This window comes from Callithrix jacchus, chromosome 15 (assembly GCF_049354715.1).
Source record: "Callithrix jacchus isolate 240 chromosome 15, calJac240_pri, whole genome shotgun sequence".
NCBI lineage: Eukaryota > Metazoa > Chordata > Mammalia > Primates > Cebidae > Callithrix > Callithrix jacchus.
The window spans coordinates 32,905,530-32,928,563 of record NC_133516.1 but is presented as its reverse complement, the minus strand read 5'-3'; the positions used below and the strand labels follow the sequence as shown (position 1 = coordinate 32,928,563).

The 23,034-nt window shown below is 54.9% G+C and overlaps 4 protein-coding genes across 21 annotated transcripts; 3 read left to right on the top strand and 1 right to left on the bottom strand.

Annotated features, from left to right (window-relative positions):
* Nucleotides 1-394: 394 nt before the first annotated feature.
* CYB561D2 (cytochrome b561 family member D2) lies at nt 395-6,523 on the bottom strand. 9 transcript variants are annotated; one of them, XM_078350967.1, is made up of 4 exons: nt 6,391-6,523; nt 2,703-2,854; nt 2,214-2,311; nt 395-1,242 (listed from the first exon to the last, which is right to left on the bottom strand). In XM_078350967.1, exons 1-4 carry the CDS (start codon nt 6,429-6,431, stop codon nt 739-741), a joined length of 795 nt encoding a protein of 264 aa, XP_078207093.1. In that variant the 5' UTR covers nt 6,432-6,523; the 3' UTR covers nt 395-738. The 9 variants fall into 9 exon arrangements, with proteins under 9 accessions (XP_078207093.1, XP_078207094.1, XP_078207095.1 ...); XM_078350968.1 differs by having other exon boundaries at nt 2,214-2,251; XM_078350969.1 differs by lacking the exon at nt 6,391-6,523 and adding an exon at nt 4,778-4,916.
* NPRL2 (NPR2 like, GATOR1 complex subunit) lies at nt 3,483-6,808 on the top strand. 2 transcript variants are annotated; one of them, XM_002758386.8, is made up of 11 exons: nt 3,483-3,688; nt 4,237-4,328; nt 4,457-4,625; nt 4,801-4,909; nt 5,286-5,422; nt 5,514-5,611; nt 5,734-5,770; nt 5,887-5,980; nt 6,056-6,173; nt 6,396-6,538; nt 6,624-6,808. In XM_002758386.8, the coding sequence occupies exons 1-11, from the start codon at nt 3,503-3,505 to the stop codon at nt 6,689-6,691; spliced, it is 1,251 nt and encodes a 416-aa protein (XP_002758432.1). In that variant the 5' UTR covers nt 3,483-3,502; the 3' UTR covers nt 6,692-6,808. The 2 variants fall into 2 exon arrangements, with proteins under 2 accessions (XP_002758432.1, XP_008979952.1); XM_008981704.4 differs by having other exon boundaries at nt 4,801-4,960.
* A 1,709-nt stretch (nt 6,809-8,517) lies between these two features.
* Nucleotides 8,518-12,782, top strand: ZMYND10 (zinc finger MYND-type containing 10). Of its 2 annotated transcripts, XM_002758384.7 has the most exons (12): nt 8,518-8,743; nt 9,000-9,108; nt 10,027-10,143; nt 10,260-10,313; nt 10,433-10,570; nt 10,679-10,767; nt 10,867-10,967; nt 11,321-11,493; nt 11,751-11,876; nt 11,960-12,081; nt 12,194-12,319; nt 12,408-12,782. In XM_002758384.7, the coding sequence occupies exons 1-12, from the start codon at nt 8,652-8,654 to the stop codon at nt 12,481-12,483; spliced, it is 1,323 nt and encodes a 440-aa protein (XP_002758430.1). In that variant the 5' UTR covers nt 8,518-8,651; the 3' UTR covers nt 12,484-12,782. The 2 variants fall into 2 exon arrangements, with proteins under 2 accessions (XP_002758430.1, XP_008979948.1); XM_008981700.6 differs by lacking the exon at nt 9,000-9,108.
* Nucleotides 12,783-13,071: 289 nt separating this feature from the next.
* RASSF1 (Ras association domain family member 1) lies at nt 13,072-22,651 on the top strand. Of its 8 annotated transcripts, XM_008981694.5 has the most exons (6): nt 13,072-13,346; nt 15,599-15,705; nt 20,310-20,414; nt 20,635-20,932; nt 21,032-21,147; nt 21,728-22,651. In XM_008981694.5, the coding sequence occupies exons 1-6, from the start codon at nt 13,097-13,099 to the stop codon at nt 21,872-21,874; spliced, it is 1,023 nt and encodes a 340-aa protein (XP_008979942.4). In that variant the 5' UTR covers nt 13,072-13,096; the 3' UTR covers nt 21,875-22,651. The 8 variants fall into 8 exon arrangements, with proteins under 8 accessions (XP_008979942.4, XP_008979946.4, XP_008979945.4 ...); XM_008981698.4 differs by lacking the exon at nt 15,599-15,705; XM_008981697.5 differs by lacking the exon at nt 15,599-15,705 and having other exon boundaries at nt 13,072-13,459.
* Nucleotides 22,652-23,034: the final 383 nt, after the last annotated feature.

Sequence of the window (23,034 nt, the reverse complement as noted above, 5' to 3'; positions counted from 1 at the left end):
ATCATAAGGCATTGTTCTTATCCACGGTTTACTTCTAAGACAGAATACTTGGTGCTTGCCACCCCTGGAGACAGCCCACTCCCAACTCCCATCCTGTTACTGTGTGTATCTAACCCCCACAGTCTGGAGATTCCACCGCAGTGGACAGCTGGGGCATGCAAAGGACACACAGCTGTACCATTCACAGCTGCAGCTCTAGGGCCTGCCAGGGCCCTGAGTGGCCTGGGAGGCTCAGCAGCTAGATCCTGGGAATTTGTATGCTGGGAGAGCTTCAGGCCCTCAGGGAGCAGCCAGGGATCGGGAGGGGTCCCCATCTTGCCTAGCTGCCCATTTTCCCATGCTGATGACATTAATAAGAACCATCCCCAACTCTGGGCTGCTTCTCCCATCAATCTTTTTAGTCTTTTTTTTTTTTTTTTTTTTTTTAATTTTTTACTTTTTCCTCTCCTGAAATTTCTAGACATAGAGTACAAGTATGAGCTGCCTTGCAGGGGAGGCAGTCCTGCAGCCCCAGCTTCATCCAGACACATGATGCCTATGTTCCTTTGGGATGACGAAGAGAGGGGAAGGAAATGGGAGGCACTCCAACATGAGGAGCAGGAATTCACACATGGGCCTCCAACTGTCCCAGTGCCTGAGGTGTCCGCCTGACTCAGTCAGCTGAGAGAGTTCAAGAAGTACCTAGTCCCAGCTCCTACATGGAGGGACAAATCCAGGCTTCCCTAGGCTGGGAAGAGCTCATGGTTGGATCCTCTTGCGGTATAGGTAGGCATTGCTTACCTGGTTCATAATGACCAAGCTGGTGAGGACAGGGCATAGTACAGCTAGATACCAGGCTGCACCGGTGACAGAGGCAGTGAACCAGAGTGAGCACATGCCCAACAAGAGGCTGGCACTACCCAGCAGGTAGCCCACCAGCCCAGAAGTAGCATGGTATAGCTTGAGCTTCGCCAGGGGCCATCGGGGCAGCAGCTTGGGATAGAGCAGCCCCACCCCACCTGAGCACTGCAGCCCTGCCCACAGTACAGCCAGCAGCCCTGCCTGCCCATGCCTCGTGGCAAGGTGGGCTTTGCCAAGCTGTTCTTTGTGGAGGATGACAAGGCCGAGGCCCAACAGTGCACACAACAGAGCCAGCAGCTGCAGCACCCAGTGGCAGCGTGCTCGGCCCTTCCGTGAGAGGGAGCGCAGCAGCGAACTCTCAGGAGAGAACACCAGTAGTGCCTCGGTCATCAGGAAGGAGAACTGAGGAGACAGGGGATGAGAAACTTAAGTGAGGGTGCTGCCCCACAAGAGGGGAGGAGAACTTTATGTAACCCTCAGTCAGTGAATCTGGGTTGATTTCCCCTTTTTCTTTCTCTCCCCACTGACAAGACTATCCATTTGGTGGGGCAAGAGTGGAAAACCCCATCTGGGATGATATATGTGCCCTGAATAATCTCCACACTTCTTCCTAGGTGCTAGTCTGAAATGTCATCTCTGCTATGTTACCAAGCAAACACAGGGTTTGAGATGTGGCAGTTATAAATGATTCACAAGCTTTGTTTTCCTAACTTGCAGCTGGATACAATTTCTTGGCAAGAGCCGGCCACATGAGTGGACTGTTAGGTGCATCACCAGAAATTAAAGTAAAAAGGATCAGAGGTACATACATCCAAATGCAATTTCTCACCTTTCTGTCTGGAGGTGGGTGAAGCCGAATTTTGTGCTTAGATAAACCTCACCTGTTTGACCTGGGTCTTAATTACTCTGATTCATGTCTTTTTTTGGGGTGGGGGGGGAGTGGAGACAGAGTCTCTCTCTGCAACCCAGGCTGGAGTGCAGTGGCGTGATCTTGGCTCACTGCAATCTCTACCTTCCGTGTTCAAGCGATTCTCCTGCCTCAAGCTCCTGAGTAGCTGGGATTATAGGCCCACACTACCACACCCAGCTAATTGTATTTTTAGTAGAGACAGGGTTTCACCATGTTGGCCTGGCTGGTCTCAAACTCCTAACCTCAGATGATCTGCCCACCTCTGCCTCCCAAAATGCTGGGATTACAGGCGTGAGCCACTGCGCCCAGCTTCAAGTCTTAAATATATACCATGGGCAGGAGTAGCTGGAGCATGCAACTCTTCCAAACAGATATTAAGTGTGGACAAAGATTCAGAGGCTGCCAGGGCCACCACCCATGCCCATGCTCCCACCCCTAAGAAGTGCCCGGGCCCACTACTTACAGCCAGAGACATAAGCACCGGGTGCCAGGAGAACAGGCCTGGAATGAGAAGAGGAGGCCTCATAGGGGTGAGGCAAGAAGAAAGCAGCCGTACCGATCCTTAAGGGTTGAGGAATACCAGCAGCCCATCACCCAAGGAGGTACTGCCAAACTGTGAGCCCCTTCTTGCTCTGCAACAAACTGACCCCACACCTATCTTCTCTTCCTGGCGCCTTCCTGGATCAGAGGCCATGCTTTGCCACTCCTCTGGCAGTCTTCCCTCCTTCCCCTGCACCTCCCATGAGGTAGCCAAATAGAGTCCTCAGATAAGGAAAGAGAAACCAGGAACCCTGCGTGGCCCATCCACACCTACCTGCTCCACCCCACTCATCCCTCCAGCACGGAATTCCCTCAGCTAACCAGGCCTGCTCCCGAGAGTCCCACTGCCCTTCCTCCCCAGGAAAAGTGGCCCTTCTTCCCTTCCCAGAAGTCAACTATGAATTCTACTTACTGGAGCCAGGCCTGGCAAGCACAGTCACAAAGATGGTAAAGCCCAGGGCCACAAGGTGGGCAGCAGCCCCAGAAGCAGTGCGCAGAGCTCGATAGATGTGCGACTCGGTCTCCGCAGAAAGGGCCATGGTCAGCTGTGCCAGTGGCTGTAGCCTGAAAGCATAGTAGCGTGGGCCAGGGTCTCAGGTGCCCACTGTTCACTCCTCACTGGAGAAAAGGCTGCAAGGCAAGAATGCCACCCTCTTCCAAGAAGTTATGGTAGAAAAGAACAGTATCAGGCCCAGCACCAGGAATGGTCACAGCAGGCCAGCTGAGGGCCGGCGGCCTGTCAAGAGTGTATCCACGTCTGAACTGGTACCAATCGCTGACCCGCCTTCCTGGTAGGATGCGCAAAGCCATGTAAGACTACAAATCCCAAAGTGTACCACGCCGTCGCCGGCGGAAGGTAGAGCCAGCTGAGAGGGCGCAGAGCACTATGGAAGTTGTAGTTCCCTGCTACCCAGTTACAGAGTGAATCCCTTCGCGTGCGCCTCCCCAGGTGCTGCCGGCATGCTGCCCCTCCACGCTAGAGACTTGCCTGCCTCACCCGCAGAGCAGATTTGATGTGGTGGTTTCCTCCAAAGAAAGCGGGATATACCGGGCCCTACCGCGCGCACCGCTGCTCCGTCGCGGAGCCGCTTTACTTCCGGGTGCGGCGTCTTCCCACCCAGGACTTCCTGGGACGAGCCCCCCTCCCCCACCAGCCACGCCTCTGAGTCGCGCTGCGCAGGCGCCACTGGGCAGAGGGATTCGCAAGCTTGCATGCCCCAGCAACACAGGCCTCGGGCTGTCTCTGACAAGTGTTCACAGGAAGTGTGGACGCCTCCGCGCGAGGGACGAGGAGCTACGGGCCTGGGCCCGGCTATCGCAATGGGCAGCGGCTGCCGCATCGAATGCATATTCTTCAGCGAGTTCCACCCCACGTTGGGACCCAAGATCACCTATCAGGTGCCACCCGGGCTCGCAGGACTGGGCGGGGAGAGGGAAGTTCTCAAGAGCTAAGTCAGCTGCCTGGAGTCGGTAGATTCCCGTGCTGCATGCAGGCACGCTAATTCATTCTCGGACAACTGTGAGGCTAGAGGATAGTCAGACCCAGGCCTTTGGCTCCCGATGTGGCGGGGTATATGTCACAATGGCAGTGTTTTTAAGATATCGGGCTGTAGGGAACCGGTTGAGGGGTTCCAGGTCCCACGGAAGGTGAGGTGGATGACCCATGAGTATCCCTGAACTGATTGAAGAGTAAATGATGCATAAGAAGTTTAAATAAAGGAGGAGAAAGTGTTCTGGCTAGAGGGAACAGCATATGCAGAAGCCAGGAAGGAGATGAGATCATATCGTGTGACTGGAAACAGAAAGAAGTAAGACGCCTGAGTGGCTGGGAGAGAGGGGAACGCTAGACAAGAGGACTTGGGCCTGGGGGGCATGCGTAGGTCACCATTTGTACTACACCCAGTACAAATGTCCACTGAGGGGACCATTGCCACTCCCCTCCCCAGGTCCCTGAAGACTTCATCTCCCGAGAGCTCTTTGACACAGTCCAAGTGTACATCATCACCAAGCCAGAGCTGCAGAACAAGCTTATCACTGTGTGAGGCCTTAGCTTGCGATGCGCGGGGGTGGGGGAATGGGGGAGGTGGCAGGGGTGGTGGCAGAGGAAGTCCTGGGAGGAGGAAGGAGGAACAGGCTTAGGTGCCTGACCCTGTTCCAATTATCCAGCACAGCCATGGAAAAGAAGCTGATCGGCTGTCCTGTGTGCATCGAACACAAGAAGTACAGCCGAAATGCCCTCCTCTTCAACCTGGGCTTCGTGTGTGATGCCCAGGCCAAGACCTGTGCCCTCGAGCCCATCGTTAAAAAGCTGGCTGGCTATCTGACCACACTAGAGGTCTGCAATGAGATGGGCTTGGGTTTAGACAGGCAGAGTTGGGGAAGGTGTTCCTATGTCTCCACAGTCCCCCAAACCTGGGACCCTGCCAACCAGCTCAGGACTCAGGACTCAGGGCAACCAGCCAGCCAGGCGTCCTGGGATATGCCCACCATGCTGTCCATGCTCTATCTAGCTAGAGAGCAGCTTCGTGTCCATGGAAGAGAGCAAGCAGAAGTTGGTGCCCATCATGACCATCTTGCTGGAGGAGCTAAATGCCTCGGGCCGGTGCACTCTGCCCATTGGTATGGCCAGCCTCTGCAAGGACAGCAAAGGGGTGGAGGAGAGATGGGAAAGTGAGTCCAGCCAGTGGGGAAGAGGGACAAGACTCATGAACAAATTAGAGACCAAGAAATAGCCACTGGCTGAGGTGCCCATGTCCAGGGTCCAATGCATGATGGAGCTGGGACTGGGGGTCAGGGGGGAAGTGGAGCTCTCCAGCTCTGCCCCTTGGACAATTCCTTCCCCTTTGTGGGCCTCAATTTCTTACTCCATAAAAAGAGAAAGACTAGCCCTACCCAGAGGCACCTCCCTGCCCCAAGGGATGCTGGGAGGCCTGGATGGTAATTCGGGGCCTCTTGGAAGAAGTGGCACTTAGGATATGGTTGGGACCCCCTGCAGATGAGTCTAACACCATCCACTTGAAGGTGATTGAGCAGCGGCCAGACCCTCCAGTGGCCCAGGAGTATGACGTACCTGTCTTTACCAAAGACAAGGAGGAATTCTTCAACTCGCAGTGGGACCTCACTACACAACAGGTATGCCACCCCTCCCTGGGTATCATCATCTGGGGCTGGCCACAGCCCTGGCCTCATCCTGTTCCCTCTGACCCTGTCCTACTCTGCTCAGATCCTGCCCTACATTGATGGGTTCCGCCATGTCCAGAAGATTTCAGCAGAGGCAGATGTGGAGCTCAACCTGGTGCGCATTGCTATCCAGAACCTGCTGTGAGTGGACCTACAGTCACACCCAGTACAAGGTCACCAGCAAGGGAAGAGCTCAGGGACCCTAGGGTGTGAGGGTTGGGAAGGCATGGTCCTCAGAAGCTGAGCACAGCTGTCTCTCTCAGGTACTATGGCGTTGTAACACTGGTGTCCATCCTCCAGGTAGGTGAGTTGGGTTTGGTTAAGTGGAGAGTGGACTGTGTGGCTGGACCAGATCAGGGCTGTGTCAGTTTCCCAAGCCCCTCACTCAGGCCCCTATGCCTTCTGCTGCCCTCTAGTACTCCAATGTGTACTGCCCGACGCCTAAGGTCCAGGACCTGGTAGATGACAAGTCCCTGCAGGAGGCATGTCTATCCTATGTAACCAAGCAAGGTATTGGTGGGCTCTGGGGGAAGCCAGCTTGGGGAGGGCAGGGCCACATGGTAAACTGACCCCTGGCACCCACAGGGCACAAGAGGGCCAGTCTCCGGGATGTGTTCCAGCTATACTGCAGCCTGAGCCCTGGCACTACTGTGCGAGACCTCATTGGCCGCCACCCCCAGCAGCTGCAGCATGTTGATGAACGGTCAGAGAATTCGCTGGGGTATTTGGGAGTTACCTGAGGGAAGCTAGACCCTTTATGTCTCTCAGCAGCCCTGGGTCATGGGGCACTGCTCATCCAAGCAGGCTTCCTGGAGATGATGGGCTACTGAGACAAAATTGAAGGGAGACTAAAGAAAAGAGTTGGCCTGCCTGAAAGAAGGCCTGGCCAGGGCATCACCCCTCTGTCCTCTCATCCTCACCCTAGGAAGCTGATCCAGTTCGGGCTTATGAAGAACCTCATCAGGCGACTACAGAAGTATCCTGTACGGGTGTCTCGGGAAGAGCAGAGCCACCCTGCCCGGCTTTATACAGGCTGCCACAGCTATGATGAGATTTGCTGCAAGACAGGTGGAGGCAGATGGGCAGTCAGGGTGGGGTCAAGGCAGGGTGGCCAGGCCAAGACCACTGACCTCTTCTCCACCACCCCACCCAGGCATGAGCTACCATGAGCTGGATGAGCGGCTCGAAAATGACCCCAACATCATCATCTGCTGGAAGTGAGGCTGGTGGTGGCTGGATGCACACATTGCTGTGGGTAGCCCCTCCTGCCAGTAGGCTTGTCATACTGTCTAGAGATTGACTGTTAGTTCTGTAAATAAAGTCATCCATTTCAAACTATCTTACTGAGTATTGCCACGCGAGACCCAGCGATGAATGAAATAGCCACGAGCCTGTGCACTAGATCGCCATCTGGTGGACAGGACTGACAATCGACAAGTAAAAGTGCTGGTTAATTATCAAAAAATCAGCCGCTGTGGCTCACCTGTAGCCCCAGCTACTCAGGAAGCTGCAGTGGGGGGATCGTTTGAGGCCAGGAGTTGGAGGCTACATTTAGCTGTGATCCCATCACTGCACCCCAGCCTGGGTGACAAAGCAAGACCCTGTCTCAAATAAAAATAATAAATAAACCTAGAAAGAAACAGATGTAGCATGGCCCAGTGGCTCATGCCTATAATCCCAGCACTTTGGGAGGCTGAGGTGGGCAGATCACCTAACATCAGAAGTTCAAGACCAGCCTGGCCAACATGGTGAAACCCCATCTCCACTAAAAAAATACAAAAAAAATCAGCCAGATTACTGCACACCTGTAATCCCAGCTACTCAGGAAGCTGAGGTGGAAGAATCACTTGAACCCAGGAGGCAGAGGTTGCAGTGAGTCAAGATCATGCACTCTACCCTAGGTGACAGAGGAGATGCCACCGCAAAAAAAAAAGAAAAAAGATGTGATCAAGAATGAATTGGGTTGGAAGCAGGGACTGCTCTGGATTAAATGGCCAAGAAAGGCCATCCAACGTGTAAACTGAGCCCTGAAGGAAGAGTATTCCAGGCACAGTGCAAAACCCCTGAGGCAAAAACCTCTTTGGAATGTATGAGGGAGATCCAGGGAAGCAAGGGGGAGAAGCGAGTATCCAAGTCCCAAGGTATGAGAGAGGGCAAGAAGTAGATCTTGCAGAAGTGCTAGTAAGCTGTGACAGACCTAGCATTTGGTGCTCCGAAGTAGCTGCAGAGCCTCTCTCATGCCAGAGAGTAATTGTACACGTTTTTTCTTTCTTTCTTTTTTTTTTTTTTGAAACAGTGTCGTTTTGTCCTCCAGGCTGAAGTACAGTGGTGCAATCTCGCCTCACTGCAACCTCTGCCTCCTGGGCTCAAGCAGTTCTCCTACCTCAGCCTCCCGAGTAGCTGGGGCTATAGGTGTGTGCCACCACACCTGGGTAATTTTTGTATTTTTAATAGAGACAGAGTTTCACCATTTTGCCCAGGCTGGTCTCGAACTCCTGACCTCAAGTGATCCGCCTGCCTCAGCCTCCCAAAGTGCTGGGATTACAGGTGTGAGCCACCGCGCCTGGCCTGACATACACTTTTTAAAAAGAGGCTCCCGGCTGTTCATGAGGACCAAGCGTGGAAATAAGTCTAGAGAAAAGGCTGCCACAGTTATCCCATGACAGGTGACGACATTCTGGATGGAGAGAAGTCGTGCGCCCTGGCAGTAAGTATTTCAGGAGCCAACTAGTGGAGCCGGGACGCCATAAGGAGGAGGAGGAGGAGCAGCGAGTGGGTCAACATGCCACAGCCGCAGGAAGAGCTGGTGGGGTCGGGGTTACCCCATCCCTGTGCAGGCCGACTTGGCGTCCCAGGAGAGAGTCCAGGCCACAAGAATCGGGAGAGACTCGTGGGTCACAGCCCGAAAAGCTCTGGGAATCCAGGTACTGTAGCGATTGGCAGCGGCCTAGGTGAGGCCGGCGGTAGACCCGCCCGGATTTAGGCGAGAGCTACCTCCAGGGGCGGGCCCAGGCCGCAATGCGCAGGCGCGGCGAACCCGTTTCCATGACTGCGAGAACCCACGCTCCCCAACCGTCCCGTAACTGTCCGATCCCAGACTTTGGCACCGTCGGGCATCGTCCCCGTGTGTTAGTAACCCCACCCGACTGCTGCCCAGGGTCTGTCGGACCCCGGCCTCGACATGGGAGACCTGGAGCTGCTGCTGCCCGGGGAAGCTGACGTGCTGGTGCGGGGTCTGCGCAGCTTCCCGCTACGCGAGATGGGCTCCGAAGGGTGAGGCACCTGGGTCAGGCGGAGTCATGGGGTCATTGTCCTTGAGTGGGGGAGCTGGGGCCTGATACGGGTGGAGGGGCTGCCCAGTGTGGAGGGGCCTCCAAATGGGGAAGCAGAGCGTTCTGAGACAGGAGTATTATTGCTCCTGAGCCCCCTGTGGCCCCTTAGGATCAGGTTAGGTTTCAGTAGGATCCAGCCCCCATCCTCACTCCTAATGCACACACGTGCACCCACATGCACTTACCCTCGGGGGCAGGTGGAACCAGCAGCACGAGAACCTGGAGAAGCTGAACATGCAAGCCATACTCGATGCCACAGTCAGCCAGGGCGAGCCCATTCAGGAGCTGCTGGTCACCCATGGGAAGGTACCCTGAGGTCACAGGCAGGATTCCTGCCTTCCTCCATACCCACTCTACCCCTCAGGAATGCCCTGTGTGTTTTGCCCTCTGGCCTGGTATACCTGTCCTCCCTGAAGGTGAAAGAGGAATGTGTTACATTATGTATCCCTATGGACAGGACTCTGGCACACCAGGCCAGGTGCAGGGCATGAGTTGAATAAAGAGAAAGTTGCAGGTCCTAGAACAGCTTAGGATTCGAGGGGAAGGCCCAAATCCTAAAGGCATCTGTGAATTGACTGTAAGGCTGCGGGGGAGGGGAGATAACTTAATTGGAAGTGGATCTTTGGCAGGGAAGGAAGCAGCCTTCCTAACATGAGAGAGCAGAGTTAGAAACCAGGGAGATGCCTGGCTGGAACATGGACCAGGGAGTATCACCAGCAGATGACCTGAAATATCAATTCACACACACACAAAAAAAAGAGTTCCTTTGTAAGAGAAAGGTGGAGCTCGTTACTAGGGGATAGGGTAGGAACAGGGCACTGTGAAGGGTCCTGAGTAAGAGTGAGGCCAAGGCACACAAGAGCCTTGGAGGACCAGAGGACAAGGACAAGAGGGAGGGCATGAGCAGAAGGGCTGGCTTGAATGCCTGAATGGAGGGAGAGAGGATAAGGGTACAGGTGCAGGCAGGGCAAGGCAGTCTGGGGACTGGGCAGGAGCCAGTCACAAGCATGGGGGACATCCACAGAGGTGTTGGGAGCAGCTGGAAATGAAGGTCCAAGTTGCAAAAGAGAAGTCAGGAAGGATACTCATGGGGTCTAGGAGAGTCTAGGGGCCCAGCAGTGTTTGAGGAGATCTGGGCTGAGCTGAGCCAGGGATGGGAGGGTTGCCAGGCTAGGCCCATCTTACTCCTGTCCTTTCCCCCTGTCCTTTCCCCCCACTTCAAAGATCCCAACGCTGGTGGAGGAGCTGATTGCAGTGGAGATGTGGAAGCAGAAGGTGTTCCCCGTGCTCTGCAGGGTGGAGGACTTCAAGCCTCAGAACACCTTCCCCATCTACATGGTGGTGAGCTGGCCCCTAGTTCATACTTCCTCCCACTCTTTCAGAGGGCTCTGGACCCGGGAGGAAAGCTGGTGGCCCCTATCCCTCCCTCAGGCCCTGTTCTTCTTTTTGTCTAACAGGTACACCACGAGGCCTCCATCATCAACCTCTTGGAGACAGTGTTCTTCCACAAGGTGAGAGACTATCTCTGCCCATGGGCCACTGTTCCAGGTCAGGGCCTGGCAGGAAAGAAGGTTGCATCTGTGTGAGGAGGGCATCAGACACAGAAAGTTTCCCTCCCCGCTTCACCCAGGAGGTGTGTGAGTCAGCAGAAGACACTGTCTTGGACTTGGTAGACTATTGCCACCGCAAACTGACTCTGCTGGTGGCCCAGAGTGGCTGTGGTGGCCCCCCTGAGAAGGAGGGGTCCCAGGACAACAACCCCATGCAGGTGGGTTGAGGTTCCCTAGGGTTGAGAAGGCCTAGGTCTGGGTTCCCCAAGGCCTGCGCAAGTGAGAGTGGCCCAGTGGCCCAGCATAAACACTGTGTGGCCTCCCAGGAGCTACAGAAGCAGGCAGAGTTGATGGAATTTGAGATTGCTCTGAAGGCCCTCTCAGTACTGCGCTACATCACAGACTGCGTGGACAGGTGGGCAGCCTGACTGGGCCTGGGCCTACCGTGGAAGGCTGGAAGACTGGGCCTGTAGCCTGCCTCTGCTCACCTCCTTCCCAACATTCCTGCCCCTAGCCTCTCCCTCAGTACCTTGAGCCGCATGCTCAGCACACACAACCTGCCCTGCCTCCTGGTGGAACTGCTGGAGCATAGTCCCTGGAGCCGGCGGGAAGGAGGTAGGGTCCTCCCCCACCAGCCTAAGCCCCAGGCTACTGCTTCAGGATATCTTTTTGGTAAAGGGGGATAGCTTGCATATATGAAAACAAACCCTGTCCCCAAGCCCACTGAGGATACCAGGATGCCTCAGCCAAGCTTGTCCTAGACCTGAGCTCTGCAGCAGGCCAGGCCCATGTGTCCACTACCGAGGCTCATCCTGCTCTGGGGTGAGCAGCACTATATAGCCTGCCCAAGTCCTGTGGCCCAGGCTCTCCCACCATTCCCAGGCAATGGTCAGTCTCCCAGGCCCCATGGCTGGCTCACTTGAAGAGAATGCAACGCCTGCACCCAGTGTGCTGGTTCCTCTCCCCAGGCAAGCTGCAGCAGTTCAAGGGCAGCCGTTGGCATACTGTGGCCCCCTCAGAGCAGCAAAAGCTGAGCAAGTTGGATGGGCAAGTGTGGATCGCCCTGTACAACCTGCTGCTAAGCCCCGAGGCCCAGGCACGCTACTGCCTCACAAGTTTTGCCAAAGGACACCTACTCAAGGTCGGACTCCCTCCACACCAATCCCCACAGCCCCAGCACTACCCCTCCCCATCCTACCCCAACTGCGTCCCTGCTGTTTATCTTTGCCCACCCACCTCAGTCCCAGTACTCTTTTCAGTCCTTGGGCCTCAGGTGACACAGCAGCTAGTGGGACATGGGTCCCTACAGGCATGCTCAGCCCAACCCAGCCCCTTCCTTTTCCTTGGCCCCCTGGCCAGCACCTGCATCACACTGGCCTCCACTGGATACCCTTGCAGCTTCGGGCCTTCCTCACAGACACCCTACTGGACCAGCTGCCCAACCTGGCCCACCTGCAGAGTTTCCTGGCCCACCTGGCCCTGGCTGAAACCCAGCCCCCTAAGAAGGACCTGGTGTTGGAACAGGTAGGCACTGGAAAGTTAGCTGCTCAGGACCACTGTCCTACTTTACCAGCTCCTTCCTGCCACTCTCCACTTCTCTCCCCTAGATCCCAGAAATCTGGGAGCGGCTAGAGCGAGAGAACAGAGGCAAGTGGCAGGCAGTTGCCAAGCACCAGCTCCAGCATGTGTTCAGCCCCTCAGAGCAAGACTTGCGGCTGCAGGCACAAAGGTAAGGCCTGTGGAACTGGCAGGGTGGGGTGGGTGGGATGCAGGAGGCATGGATGTGGGCAGGGGTGCTCCCACCTTCCAGGGCCAGTCAGACCTTCCTGATTCTCCCCAAGGTGGGCTGAGACCTACAGGCTGGATGTGCTAGAGGCAGTAGCTCCAGAGCGGCCCCACTGTGCCTACTGCAGTGCAGAGGCTTCCAAGCGCTGCTCACGATGCCAGAATGAGTGGTATTGCCAAAGGTGAGGATATCCTAGGACCTTGGACCCCTAAGCCCTACTCCCACATCCCCCACATGTGCTGAGATCCTGAGTACCCACCTGCCTACAGGAAGTGCCAAGTCAAGCACTGGGAAAAGCATAAAAAGACTTGTGTCCTGGCAGCCCAGGGTGACAGAGCCAAATGAGGGCTGTCCTTGCTGAGGGCTGACCAACCCATGCCAAGGGAATCCACTCAGAACGCACCCCTGAATCTCAAGATCACGGGCCAGCCTCTGCCAGAGCCCCAGTCTCTGTGGTGGAGAGCAAAGCGGGCGGTAAAGGTGCTGACCCATCCCCCTCCTCCCCTCCCCAAGGGAAGGCTTGAGACTTCCTGCTCCACCCTGTGGGCAGGCCAAGTGCTTTGCCTCAGCAAACCGGGGCGGGAGGGCGAGGGCCGGATGCGGGGACCCTCTTCCTCTAGCATGGTAAAGCTGGCCTCCAGAAACACGGGTCCACGTGGTGTTTTGCGGTCGCCGGCGTCGTGGCCGTCGGGGGTTGGGGGTGAGGAGGGGACGAAGGAGGGAAGGAAGGGCAAGGCCGGGGATCTGCGAGAGCGCCCCCCACCCCGACACACGCCCAACCCCGCCTTCGGGCCCCACAGTCCCCCCCACCCAGGTTTCCATTGCGCGGCTCTCAGCTCCTTCCCGCCTCGTCAGCCTAGATCTCGGGGGCGGTGCTAAAGTCAGACCCGCCCTGCGGCCCCGCCCGGCCCGCGCTTCCTAGCGCCCAAAGCCAGCCAAGCCCCGGTCCGACCGGGCCATGTCGGCAGAACCTGAGCTCATTGAGCTGCGGGAGCTGGCACCCACCGGGCGCGCCGGGCAGGGCCGCACTCGGCTGGAGCGTGCCAACGCGCTGCGCATCGCGCGGAGTACTGCGCGTAACCCCGCACGGCAGCTGGTCCCGGGCCGTGGCCACCGCTTCCAGCCCGCGGGGCCCGCCACGCACACGTGGTGCGACCTCTGCGGCGACTTCATCTGGGGCGTCGTGCGCAAGGGCCTGCAGTGCGCGCGTGAGTAGCGGCCCCGCGCGCCTACGAGAGCGGAAGGGGCAGCCAAGGGGCAGCGCCGTCGCCGCGGGTCAAGACGCGGCAGAGGGTCGGCAGGGACAGCTCCCGCAGACTAGGTCCGTTACTTTTGCCCCATCGCTGAAGAGTGTGCGAAAATGGTTTATCCCTTTTCGAAGTCCTCCCGTATCTGGGGCACAGATGGGCAGAGGTGGCTGCTTGTATGTAAAAATGTGCTGATTTCAAGTTTCTTTAAAGTGCCTTGGCCCTTCTTGAGAAAGGATTTGTGCCTACTGTTCTCTGAGGCCATCTTTCCAGGCTTGCCTCTTCCCGAAGATTCACTCACTGTGACTCCCCTCCAGAACCTTTGGGGTGAAGTTACCCACCTATATGGGAGGGAGCCTGGAAAAAGTTAGAGCCTTGGGAGGGCCCCCTGCAAGCAGGAGTTTTGTTGAGTCTTTATTTAGCAAACACCCATTTCTGACCCAGTGAATCAGATGCTAAAATATGGAATACAGTTACACACCCAGCAGTCCTTCTGCACCCCTGGGAATCACCAGCAAGGCAAAAGTTGCTCTCCCATAGCTAGACACCAGCTGGAATCACCAGGGGCACTTTTACAGCCCTCTGACCTTCTATGCTTAGATCCCACCTCAGACCTGTTGAATCAACTGCTGGGAGTGGACCCTAGGCATCAGCAAATTTTAAAAACTCCCCAAATAATTGTAACAGGAACTTGTGGGTGGTTGGTGTCCCAGGTCTGTGTGTTCGTGGAGACCCTCTCATCTGGTACAAGAGAATATCACAAATTCAGCTGGGGGAAGCACAAAGTTGTGAAAGAATACAAAGAATGAACAAGGAGACGGCCACGGTGGCTCACGTCTGTAATCCTAGCACTTTGGGAGGCCGAGGTGGGTGGATCACCTGAGGTCAGGAGTTCAAGATTAGCCTGGCCAACATGGCGAAACCCCATCTCTACTAAAAATACAAAAAATTATCTGGGTGTGGTGGTGGGTGCCTGTAATCCCAGCGACTCAGAAGGCTGAGGCAGGAGAATCGTTTGAAGCCAGGTGGCGGAGGCTGCAGTGAGTTGAGATCGTACCACTACACTCCAGCCTGGCAACAGAGACTCTGTCTCAAAAAAAAAAAAAAAAAGAACAAGGCTGGGATATTGTAGCGTTCTCAAAGAAAAATAAAGTGGCCATGGAGATAAAAAAAAAAAGCAGGACGATTTGGGCGTGTATCAGAAGTAGAGACAAGGGAGGAATCAAAGATAAGTAGGTTTTGTCTCCAGTAACTGGGAGCAATGTGGCCATTTTTGCTGCAGTGAGGAAGCTAGGCAAGGGTAGCAGTGAGGTGGAAGAAAGGGGAATTAAATTTTGACCATGTTCACTTGAAACATCCTTTAGACATCCTAGTGAAGGTACTGGCACAGAGGATCTAATCTAGGTCAGTGTTTCAACTGTGGATCTGAGGCAGGTGGGTGTAGAGAGACCAGGCCAGCTATCAGGACTGAGCCCAGACCACCGTGAGATCTGGAAGTCGAGTCAGAATCTGCAAAGGAGCTGAGCAGGAGCTGCAGGTTGATAGGAGGAAACCCGCGAGAATGTGTCCCCGGGGAGTCAAAGGGAGCAGGCTTCAAATGATGCTGAGGGGGTGAGAATGGAGACTGGGATACTGGATTCCATTTGGCAGTATGCAGATCGCTGAGGACCCTGTCCTGGGCAGTTTCCTGGAGGGAGAGGCAAGCCTGGCTGGAGTGGGTGGAGGAGAGAGTGAAGGCTGATTAGAATCTATAGAGACCAGTGTTTTGGTCTGAGGGGAGTAGAGACGGATGACAACCAGAGGGAGGACATAGGTTAAAGACGTTTGGTTTTGGCCGGGCATAGTGGCTCACGCCTGTAATCCAAGCACTTTAGAGGCCAAGGTGGGCGGAAAAAGTTTGGTTTTCCCCTCAAGTAAATGGGCAGAAGTGTTACATAGAAGTTGCAAATAAGGAAGGGGGAACCTCTGCGGGAGGCAATGAGATCCAACTGTTGAGCAGGCGTGCATCCCAACTGCCTGTGGCCTTCCGGCCGGTTTCCAGACCCAGGGTGACCAACATTAGAGTCCGCCTAACAGTGGGAGGTAACCCACTGAGATAGGCCGGGCCTCTGGAGCCTGGCGGGCAGCGGCCCACTCCCTGGGGTTTCCCTTCAATCTCCGGGACAATTCCCCGACCTAGGGCTGCTCCGCCTTACGGCCAGGCCTCTCTGCAGATTGCAAGTTCACCTGCCACTACCGTTGCCGCGCGCTCGTCTGCCTGGACTGCTGCGGGCCCCGGGACCTGGGCTGGGAACCCGCGGTGGAGCGGGACACGAACGTGGTGAGCGCGGGACTGAGGGCGTATGAGCAGGGCGAGGAAGGGCAGGCCACAGCGCAGGCATTCCCGAGGGCTGCCCGGTGCTGCGCGCAATGAGCGTTCTAATTGCCGATTTCCTAGAGGCAGAGAGAGGCTAATTCTGCGCGGGGGCTGGGAGGGGTGCCTGGATTGCCGGCTCCGCACGGACTCCGCAGACTGCCGTCAGACCGCTGCCGAGGCGGGCCCAGGCTCCGCGCACGCGCAGTTCCCACACCTTCCAGCCCTCGCCTACGGCCAGTGGCCACTCTGGTGCGGCTGCGTAGACGCTGGCACCCGCCCCGTTTCCTGTAGAAGGTGAGGTCTGTAAGTGGAGCTGCCGGAGCGATGAGGTCATTCCTGGGGGCGAAGCGTGCGTATGCCCGCCCCGAAGTTCCTCCGCCAATGAGACAAGAGCTAGATCCCGGCGATCTACGTTTCAGTCTTAACGGTTGCGCTCGCCGGGGCGCACGCGCACACTGACACGCGTACAGGCACGCATGCGCGCACGCGACCGGGGAGGTGGTTGGCGGCTGCGGACGCTCAGGACTAGAGAGACGGGCGGGCAGGGCGATGGGCGAGGCGGAGACGCCTTCTTTCGAGATGACCTGGAGCAGCACGACAAGCAGTGGCTACTGCAGCCAAGAGGACTCCGACTCGGAGCTCGAGCAGTACTTCACCGCGCGAACCTCGTTAGCGCGCAGGCCGCGCCGGGACCAGGTGGGAGCCAGGGGGTGCCGTCAAGGGGCGGGAGGCTGTCGCTGGAGCCCCACCCTCCCCGGTGAGTTGCCACATCCTGGGTCGGTGGGTAGCCCCGCCCTCCAGGCTACGTGGCTCCCCGCGGGTCCTGGCCGAGGACTGGCCCGCGGAACCGTGTGTAAGACCCCGATTCCAGCGCGTCGATACTGGGTGCTGGGGCCCCCTTGGTTTCTGTCACCGACCGGTTGAACAGAGAAGGCAGCTGCGTGGCTTGTGGTAGATCTGAGCCGGGCATAATCCGGTTATGACTAAAGCCAACCGAGCAGCTAGCACCTCGATTTCCGCGTTCGGATGCTCCTGCCGGCTTCTTGGGGAGACTAGGGGAGGAAGTGGAGAGGGAGGAGTCCTCTCCAGGAATTGAGAAGTATGTTTAGGAAAACTGAGAGGTAGAGGGAGATCTCCTCTTTATGCACTCCTGGATGGAGCCAGCTAGCTGCTGGGTTGTGGAAGATTCTGATCCCTCCTCTAGGATGGATCTGGAGAAAGATTTGGAATGGATAGAAAGGAAGTCTTGTTTTGGACCATAAGCATTCAGGAGCATTTTATCCACAAGAAGGGGGAAGGTTATATTGTAAAATGCCTAAAGAGGTGGAAAGAGATCCAGATTACTAACCCAGAACTGTAAGGTGTCTTGGAACCTCCTAGGTGTCCCCATTATCAGAGAACTCTGTGCTAGGTGCCATGGGTGTAACCACCAGGCTCAGAGAACCAGGCCCGGGCACCAGAAGAGAGAAATAGGGACTGTGAAGCTCAGTATGCCTGGTATCAGTGGGGTGGAAATCCTTATTTAAGTAAAGAAAGTGGAGTTGTGGGTGATGCTTTAGATAAAACTTTACAAAATTTCTTACAAAGGGGTTGGTGCTCAGCACCCCAGAATCTCAGCCCATAGCTTGGGTGCAAGGGTTGAGTGTAGATGCCTGGGCTTGTTTTCATGTCACTCAGTCCTGAGTCATTTTCCACTGTGGAAAGGTGGGAAAACTAACCAATTGAAAAGGAGGGCTAAGCGTGGTGGCACACACCTTATGTATGTAATTCCAGCTACTCAGAAGGGTGAGGCAGGAGGATTGCTTGAACCGGGGAGGCAAAGGTTACAATGAGCTGAGATCATGCCACCGTACTCCAGCCTGAGCAACAGAGTGAGAATCTGTCTCAAAACAAAAAAATCAGTTTTTATGAATGGTGGTAAAGTGGAGGGTGGGTCCCTATGGTGCAGAAGGGAAATTCCATGGTCCTGCTGTGCATCCAACTGGCATGGCTGTTGAAATCCTCTTCTAGCAGGCAGCTTTGGAAACAGAAAAAGAAACTCTTCCTCCTTTAGAATCCTGGAAGGACTGTGCAGTGCCTCTAGTCCAAGTCCTTTGTTTTCTGAATGAAGATAGTGAGGGAGGTTCATCTCCAGAAGGGAAGGAGCTGGAAATGAGGTCACTACATCCCAGCCCAGGGTTCCTGGATGATCCAGGAAGGGAAGAAGGAGCAAGCTTTCTCATTCTTAGGTAGGAGCTCAGAGCCAACACAAGAATAAGTTAACACCATCCCTATGCCCTCCCTGTTCTGCAAACAGAATGATCTTCCTTCTTGCCCTGGCACTAGAGTGTGCCTGGTATTTCTCTTACCACTAGTACCGTTCCCACTGGTACACTGAACAAACACATCTACCGCTTACTCACAGCTTGCAGCCCTCATTTTCCAGGACCCACACCATTTGTTTACTAACCTGAAAAGGTTGCCCACTGTCCCCAATAAGGTTTGTGCTGGGGTTTTCACTCCAATGCTCTCCTCCATCCAGGAGACCTTTGGATACTTGGGGAAGCACATGAGCTTCAGTTCCACCCCTCACGCTGTACCTTTTTCCGGGGAAGCCCTGGCCTCAGTTCTCAGCCCCACTTCCTTGCTAGCCGCAGAGTAGCAGCGAGTTCTGGGTGAGGAGCATTCTGCTAAAAGACCATGGGCTCCACCCTGCTCCCTCATCTGTCCTCTCCATTTGTCCCCATCAGATGGTTTAAGCAGCTTAAGGAGACTCCAAGGCATAGTCAGGGAGAACCCTGGCTCTCCTGGGCTGGGCACAAAATTATTCTACAGGAAACCTGTGGGAATTCTTCTGGGACAAAATATTGGTCAGTGCCGAATTCAGCTGTGTCTGTGACACTCCCATTCTAACTAGGGCCTATCTGACGTCAACAGGAAGTAAGGCTGTTGCTGTGGGCCCAGGGAGTCTGAGAGAAGAAAGTCAGTTCAGAGCCCTGGCTGCCCTGTCCCACACTCCACCCTTCTGGCAAGAGTCCAGTCCCTAGATGAGGTAGGGAGTGAGTGGTGGAGTTAAAAATCTTTGGGCCGGGGACAGTGGCTCATGCCTGTAATCCCAGCACTTTGGGAGGCTGACGTGGGCGGATCACTTGAGGTCAGGGGTTTGAGACCAGCCTGGCCAACATGGTGAAACCCCATCTCTACTAAAAATATTTTTTTAAAAAATTAGCTGGGCATGGTGGCGTGTGCCTGTAATCCCAGCTACTCGGGAGGCTGAGGCAGGAGAATTGCCTGAACCCAGGAGGCAGAGGTTGCAGTGAGCTGAGATCGCGCCATTGCACTCCAGCCTGGGTAACGAGTGAAACTCCGTCTCAAAAAAAAAAAAAACAAACAAAACAAATTAGCTGTAATCCCAGCTACTTAAGAGGCTGAGGCAGGAGAATCACTTGAACCCGGGAAATGGAGGTTGTACTGAGCCAAGATCAAGCCCACCACACTCCAGCCTGGGTGACAGGGCAAGATTTCATCTCAAAAAAAGAAAAAATCTTTGAGCTAAATCTCCAGACAGCACAGGCAGCTGCAGAAACCCACCAGGAAGCTGTCCAGACCCAAGCCTTTTGTGCAGCTTGACTCAAGGTCCCGTCACAGTGATTTTTCTCACTATGTATGAGACATGGAGAGCTGACTCCAAATACTACTGCTCTGCCCACTGATGGCTGGACTACTGATGTGCATCACTCTCCACTCCTCTCACCCTGCAGTGGGTCATGGCCCTGTGCTGGGGCAGAGGAGAAAAATGGGCTGCCTTCTTTAGGACAAACCCTCACTCCAGCTCAGCTAGGGTTCTGTGATTAGAATGCACAGTTGAGGTGTGTTTACTTTATTCTTTGTTGTTTCTGTTTTTTGAAGCAGGGTCTCACTCAATTGCCCAGGCTGGAGTACAGTGACACAAAAATACTAGCCACAAAGACAAAGATTGTAGCCACAATCTCCCAGGCTCAAAAGATCCTCTTACCTCAGCGTCCTGAATAGTTGGGACTACAGGCACACGCCACCACATCCGGCTATTTTTTTTCTTTTTTTTTTTTTTTTTTTTTTTTAGTAGAGATGAGGTCTTGCTATGTTGCCTCATAAGCAACATAAGCTGGTCTCAAACTCCTGAGGATCATCAAGTGATCCTCCTACCTTGGCCTTCCAAAGTGCTGGGATTGCAGTATGTAAGCCACTACACCCAGCCTGATTTTACTTTAAATGAGAGCCCCTCCTTAGAGTCCCTCAGCTGTTCCTAGCCCCTGGCCATCTGCCTTCAGTTGCCCCTGCTTCTGTCGTATCCTTAGGACTACACTGAGTGCTGAGGCACTAGGCAGGTAGCAGAAGCCAAATGATTCTGCCTTTGCCTTATCTACTCATAGTGTGCAGAACGAGAAGCAGTGGTGGGTTCAGGGCAGGCACCAGCTGGGCAGCTATATATATGTACATCAGTGACGGGGCCAAAGGCAGTCAGTTTCCAAGGACTGCCCCAGAGGCCTTTTTTCAGAGAAGCCCTGGGTTCCTCAAGGGCCCTGTGTCCATGCTGGCCCATCTTGCAGGACGAGCCTGTGGAATGGGAGACACCTGACCTTTCTCAAGCTGAGATTGAGAAGAAGATCAAGGAGTACAATGGCCAGATCAATAGCAACCTCTTCATGAGCTTGGTGAGTTGACTGCTCAGGAAGCGGGTGTGGAGAGGAGGTACCCAGCTGTATGCCTGATACCCAGAGGGTCACAACTGAGGATTCTTGGGTGGTGATACCTCAGGCAGTAATTACCAAGCGGTAATTAGTACATACCCAGCCTAGCCTCAGGTAGACAGAACCCTAGTGCTTCATCTCACCTGGAACCTACTGTCAAGGTTTGGTTTCTTTATTTATTTAGAACAAGGACGGCTCTTACACAGGCTTCATCAAGGTTCAGCTGAAACTGGTGCGCCCTGTCTCAGTGCCCTCCAGCAAGAAGCCACCCTCCTTGCAGGATGCCCGGCAGGGCCCAGGACGGAGTGCAAGTGTCAGGCGCCACACTTCCTTTTACCTGCCCAAGGATATTGTCAAGCACCTGCATGTGTTGTCACGCACAAGGGCACGTGAGGTCATTGAGGCCCTGCTACGAAAGTTCTTGGTGGTGGATGACCCCCGCAAGTTTGCACTTTTTGAGCGGGCTGAGCGTCACGGCCAAGGTGGGCTTCCTACTCCACCCTGCCTCATGTGAGGGTATATACCGTGCATGCAGGGACTGAGCAGCTGGCCTGTCTCTGATCATTACTTCCCCTTCACAGTGTACTTGCGGAAGCTGTCGGATGATGAGCAGCCGCTGCAGCTGCGGCTCCTGGCGGGGCCCAGTGACAAGGCCCTGAGCTTCATCCTGAAGGAAAATGACTCTGGGGAGGTGAACGTGAGTACATAGTTCTTCTTAGTTTCTTGGTTGTCACTGGACGGGGCTGATGGACTGTAGCTACAGTAAGGCTTGGAGGAGGAATTGTGCTGGAGGACAAGCCTTGCAAAGCAGTTTTAGGAGTGTATAGGTATTGTAACTAAAGTGAAGGCTTCCAGACCACTCATGCCAAAGCATAGGGTTGTCCCAAGAGGCCAGGAAGAATTGTCTTGGTGCTTTGATCTTTCCTGGTGTGGAAAATCTTCTGGAGATGCAGGAGTCCATCTAATGACATGAAGGGGCCCCTTCAGGCATTCGACTTTTTACCTGGAAGCTGTGAAGTGGAATTAGACCCAGATTGTGCCTGACCTGTCCACAGGGAACATCTGATTTGGTTACCTCAGTAAGGTGACTGTTTTGTAGGACCCATCTTCCATACAAACTGCTGTCACAGATCCTAGCAGAACTCATTCAGCCAGGAGCCTGACATCAGAAAGCCCAGTCCAACTCGTGTGAACGAACATGAGGTGCTAGTCTTCTCTGAGAAGCTGGCTTGGCCATCCCTTCTGTAGCCTGTATATTCCCCTTTACCCCCTTGCAGTGGGACGCCTTCAGCATGCCTGAACTGCATAACTTCCTGCGTATCCTGCAGCGGGAGGAAGAGGCGCACCTCCGCCAGATCCTGCAGAAGTATTCCTATTGCCGCCAGAAGATCCAAGAGGCCCTGCACGCCTGCCCCCTGGGGTGACCTTGTACTCCCAGGTGGAAGGCGGAGAGCAGGCAGTGCCAAGAGCGTGCTGTGTGAGTGTGACAGGGCCAGTGGGACCTGTGGAATGAGTGTGCATGAAGGCCCTCCTCCACTGGGGGAATGAGCCCAGAGAACAGCGAAGGAGCTTGCCCCCTGTGTCCACCTGTGGGTGTAGCTGGGTATGGCTCTGCACCCCTCTGCCCCTCTGTACTGGGCATTGGTGGGCCAGGGCTACCCTGGGAAGGAGCAGGAGTGGAGCAGACAGAAGTCTCCTCAATTTGTGTCTCAGAAGTGAGAATCTTGGAGACCCTACAAACAGAACAGGGTCATGTTTGCAGGGGTGAGGGCCCTCATCTATAGGGAAGGGTTTTGGATCTTGAATGTGGTCTCAGGATATCCTTATCAGAGCTAAGGGTGGGTCCTCAGAATAAGGCAGGCACTGAGGAAGAGTCTTGGTTTCTCTCTACAGTGCCAACTCCTCATACACCCCGAGGACAGGGAGTACTGGCTCACAGTGCAGCAAGTGCCTTAATGCCTCATAGGAAGAGGATATCCCTGGGCCAGGGTCTGTGTGAATGTGGGCACTGGCCCAGGTTCATACCTCGTTTGCTAATCAAAGCCAGGGTCTCTCCCTCAGGTATTTTCCATGAAGTGTGTGGATGTATGTAATGTGTGGTGGCCTCAGCTGAATGGCTCCTGTGGGGAAAGGGGTCGGGGTGACAGTCATCATCAGGGCCTGGGGCCTGAGAGAATTGGCTGAATAAAGTTTTAAAGATCCTCCTGCTGTTGGACTCTTTTTTTTTACATATAAAGTACAGTAGAGATGGGAGTCTCTCTGTGTTGCCTAGGCTCCTGCCAACTTGGCCTCCCAAAGTGTTGGGTTTACAGGTGTGAGCCACCGTGTCCAGCCTGGACTCTATTATAGGCACAGAGCTGCAGTTGCCCCTCATGCTGCTGGAAGTTGCCAAGGGTGATGGACAGGCCCACAGGTGTCTGGCAAAGTCACCATGGACCAACTTGTGAAGAAGATGTATCCATATATAGTCATCACTCAGCTCCCTGAGGCTCAGGTTCTGTTGGGGACAAGAATGGACTATAGTCAGAACTTAGGGAAACTGACCTGGGCATGATGGCTCACACCTGTAATCCCAGCACTTTGA

Coding starts and splice junctions, on each gene's coding strand:
- NPRL2 (XM_008981704.4), top strand. CDS start 3,503: ATGCCCCAGCAACACAGGCCTCGGGCTGTCTCTGACAAGTGTTCACAG. Junction 5,981..6,055: donor ATCCTATGTAACCAAGCAAG/GTATTGGTGGGC, acceptor TGGCACCCACAG/GGCACAAGAGGGCCAGTCTC. Junction 6,539..6,623: donor TGAGATTTGCTGCAAGACAG/GTGGAGGCAGAT, acceptor CACCCCACCCAG/GCATGAGCTACCATGAGCTG.
- CYB561D2 (XM_078350967.1), bottom strand. CDS start 6,431: ATGAGGTTCTTCATAAGCCCGAACTGGATCAGCTTCCTAGG. Junction 2,855..6,390: donor AACTGGATCAGCTTCCTAGG/GTGAGGATGAGA, acceptor CTATGCTTTCAG/GCTACAGCCACTGGCACAGC. Junction 2,312..2,702: donor GCTTGCCAGGCCTGGCTCCA/GTAAGTAGAATT, acceptor TCAACCCTTAAG/GATCGGTACGGCTGCTTTCT.
- ZMYND10 (XM_002758384.7), top strand. CDS start 8,652: ATGGGAGACCTGGAGCTGCTGCTGCCCGGGGAAGCTGACGTGCTGGTG. Junction 10,768..10,866: donor ATCACAGACTGCGTGGACAG/GTGGGCAGCCTG, acceptor TCCTGCCCCTAG/CCTCTCCCTCAGTACCTTGA. Junction 11,494..11,750: donor CCAAAGGACACCTACTCAAG/GTCGGACTCCCT, acceptor ATACCCTTGCAG/CTTCGGGCCTTCCTCACAGA.
- RASSF1 (XM_008981694.5), top strand. CDS start 13,097: ATGTCGGCAGAACCTGAGCTCATTGAGCTGCGGGAGCTGGCACCCACC. Junction 13,347..15,598: donor CAAGGGCCTGCAGTGCGCGC/GTGAGTAGCGGC, acceptor GCCTCTCTGCAG/ATTGCAAGTTCACCTGCCAC. Junction 15,706..20,309: donor TGGAGCGGGACACGAACGTG/GTGAGCGCGGGA, acceptor CCCATCTTGCAG/GACGAGCCTGTGGAATGGGA.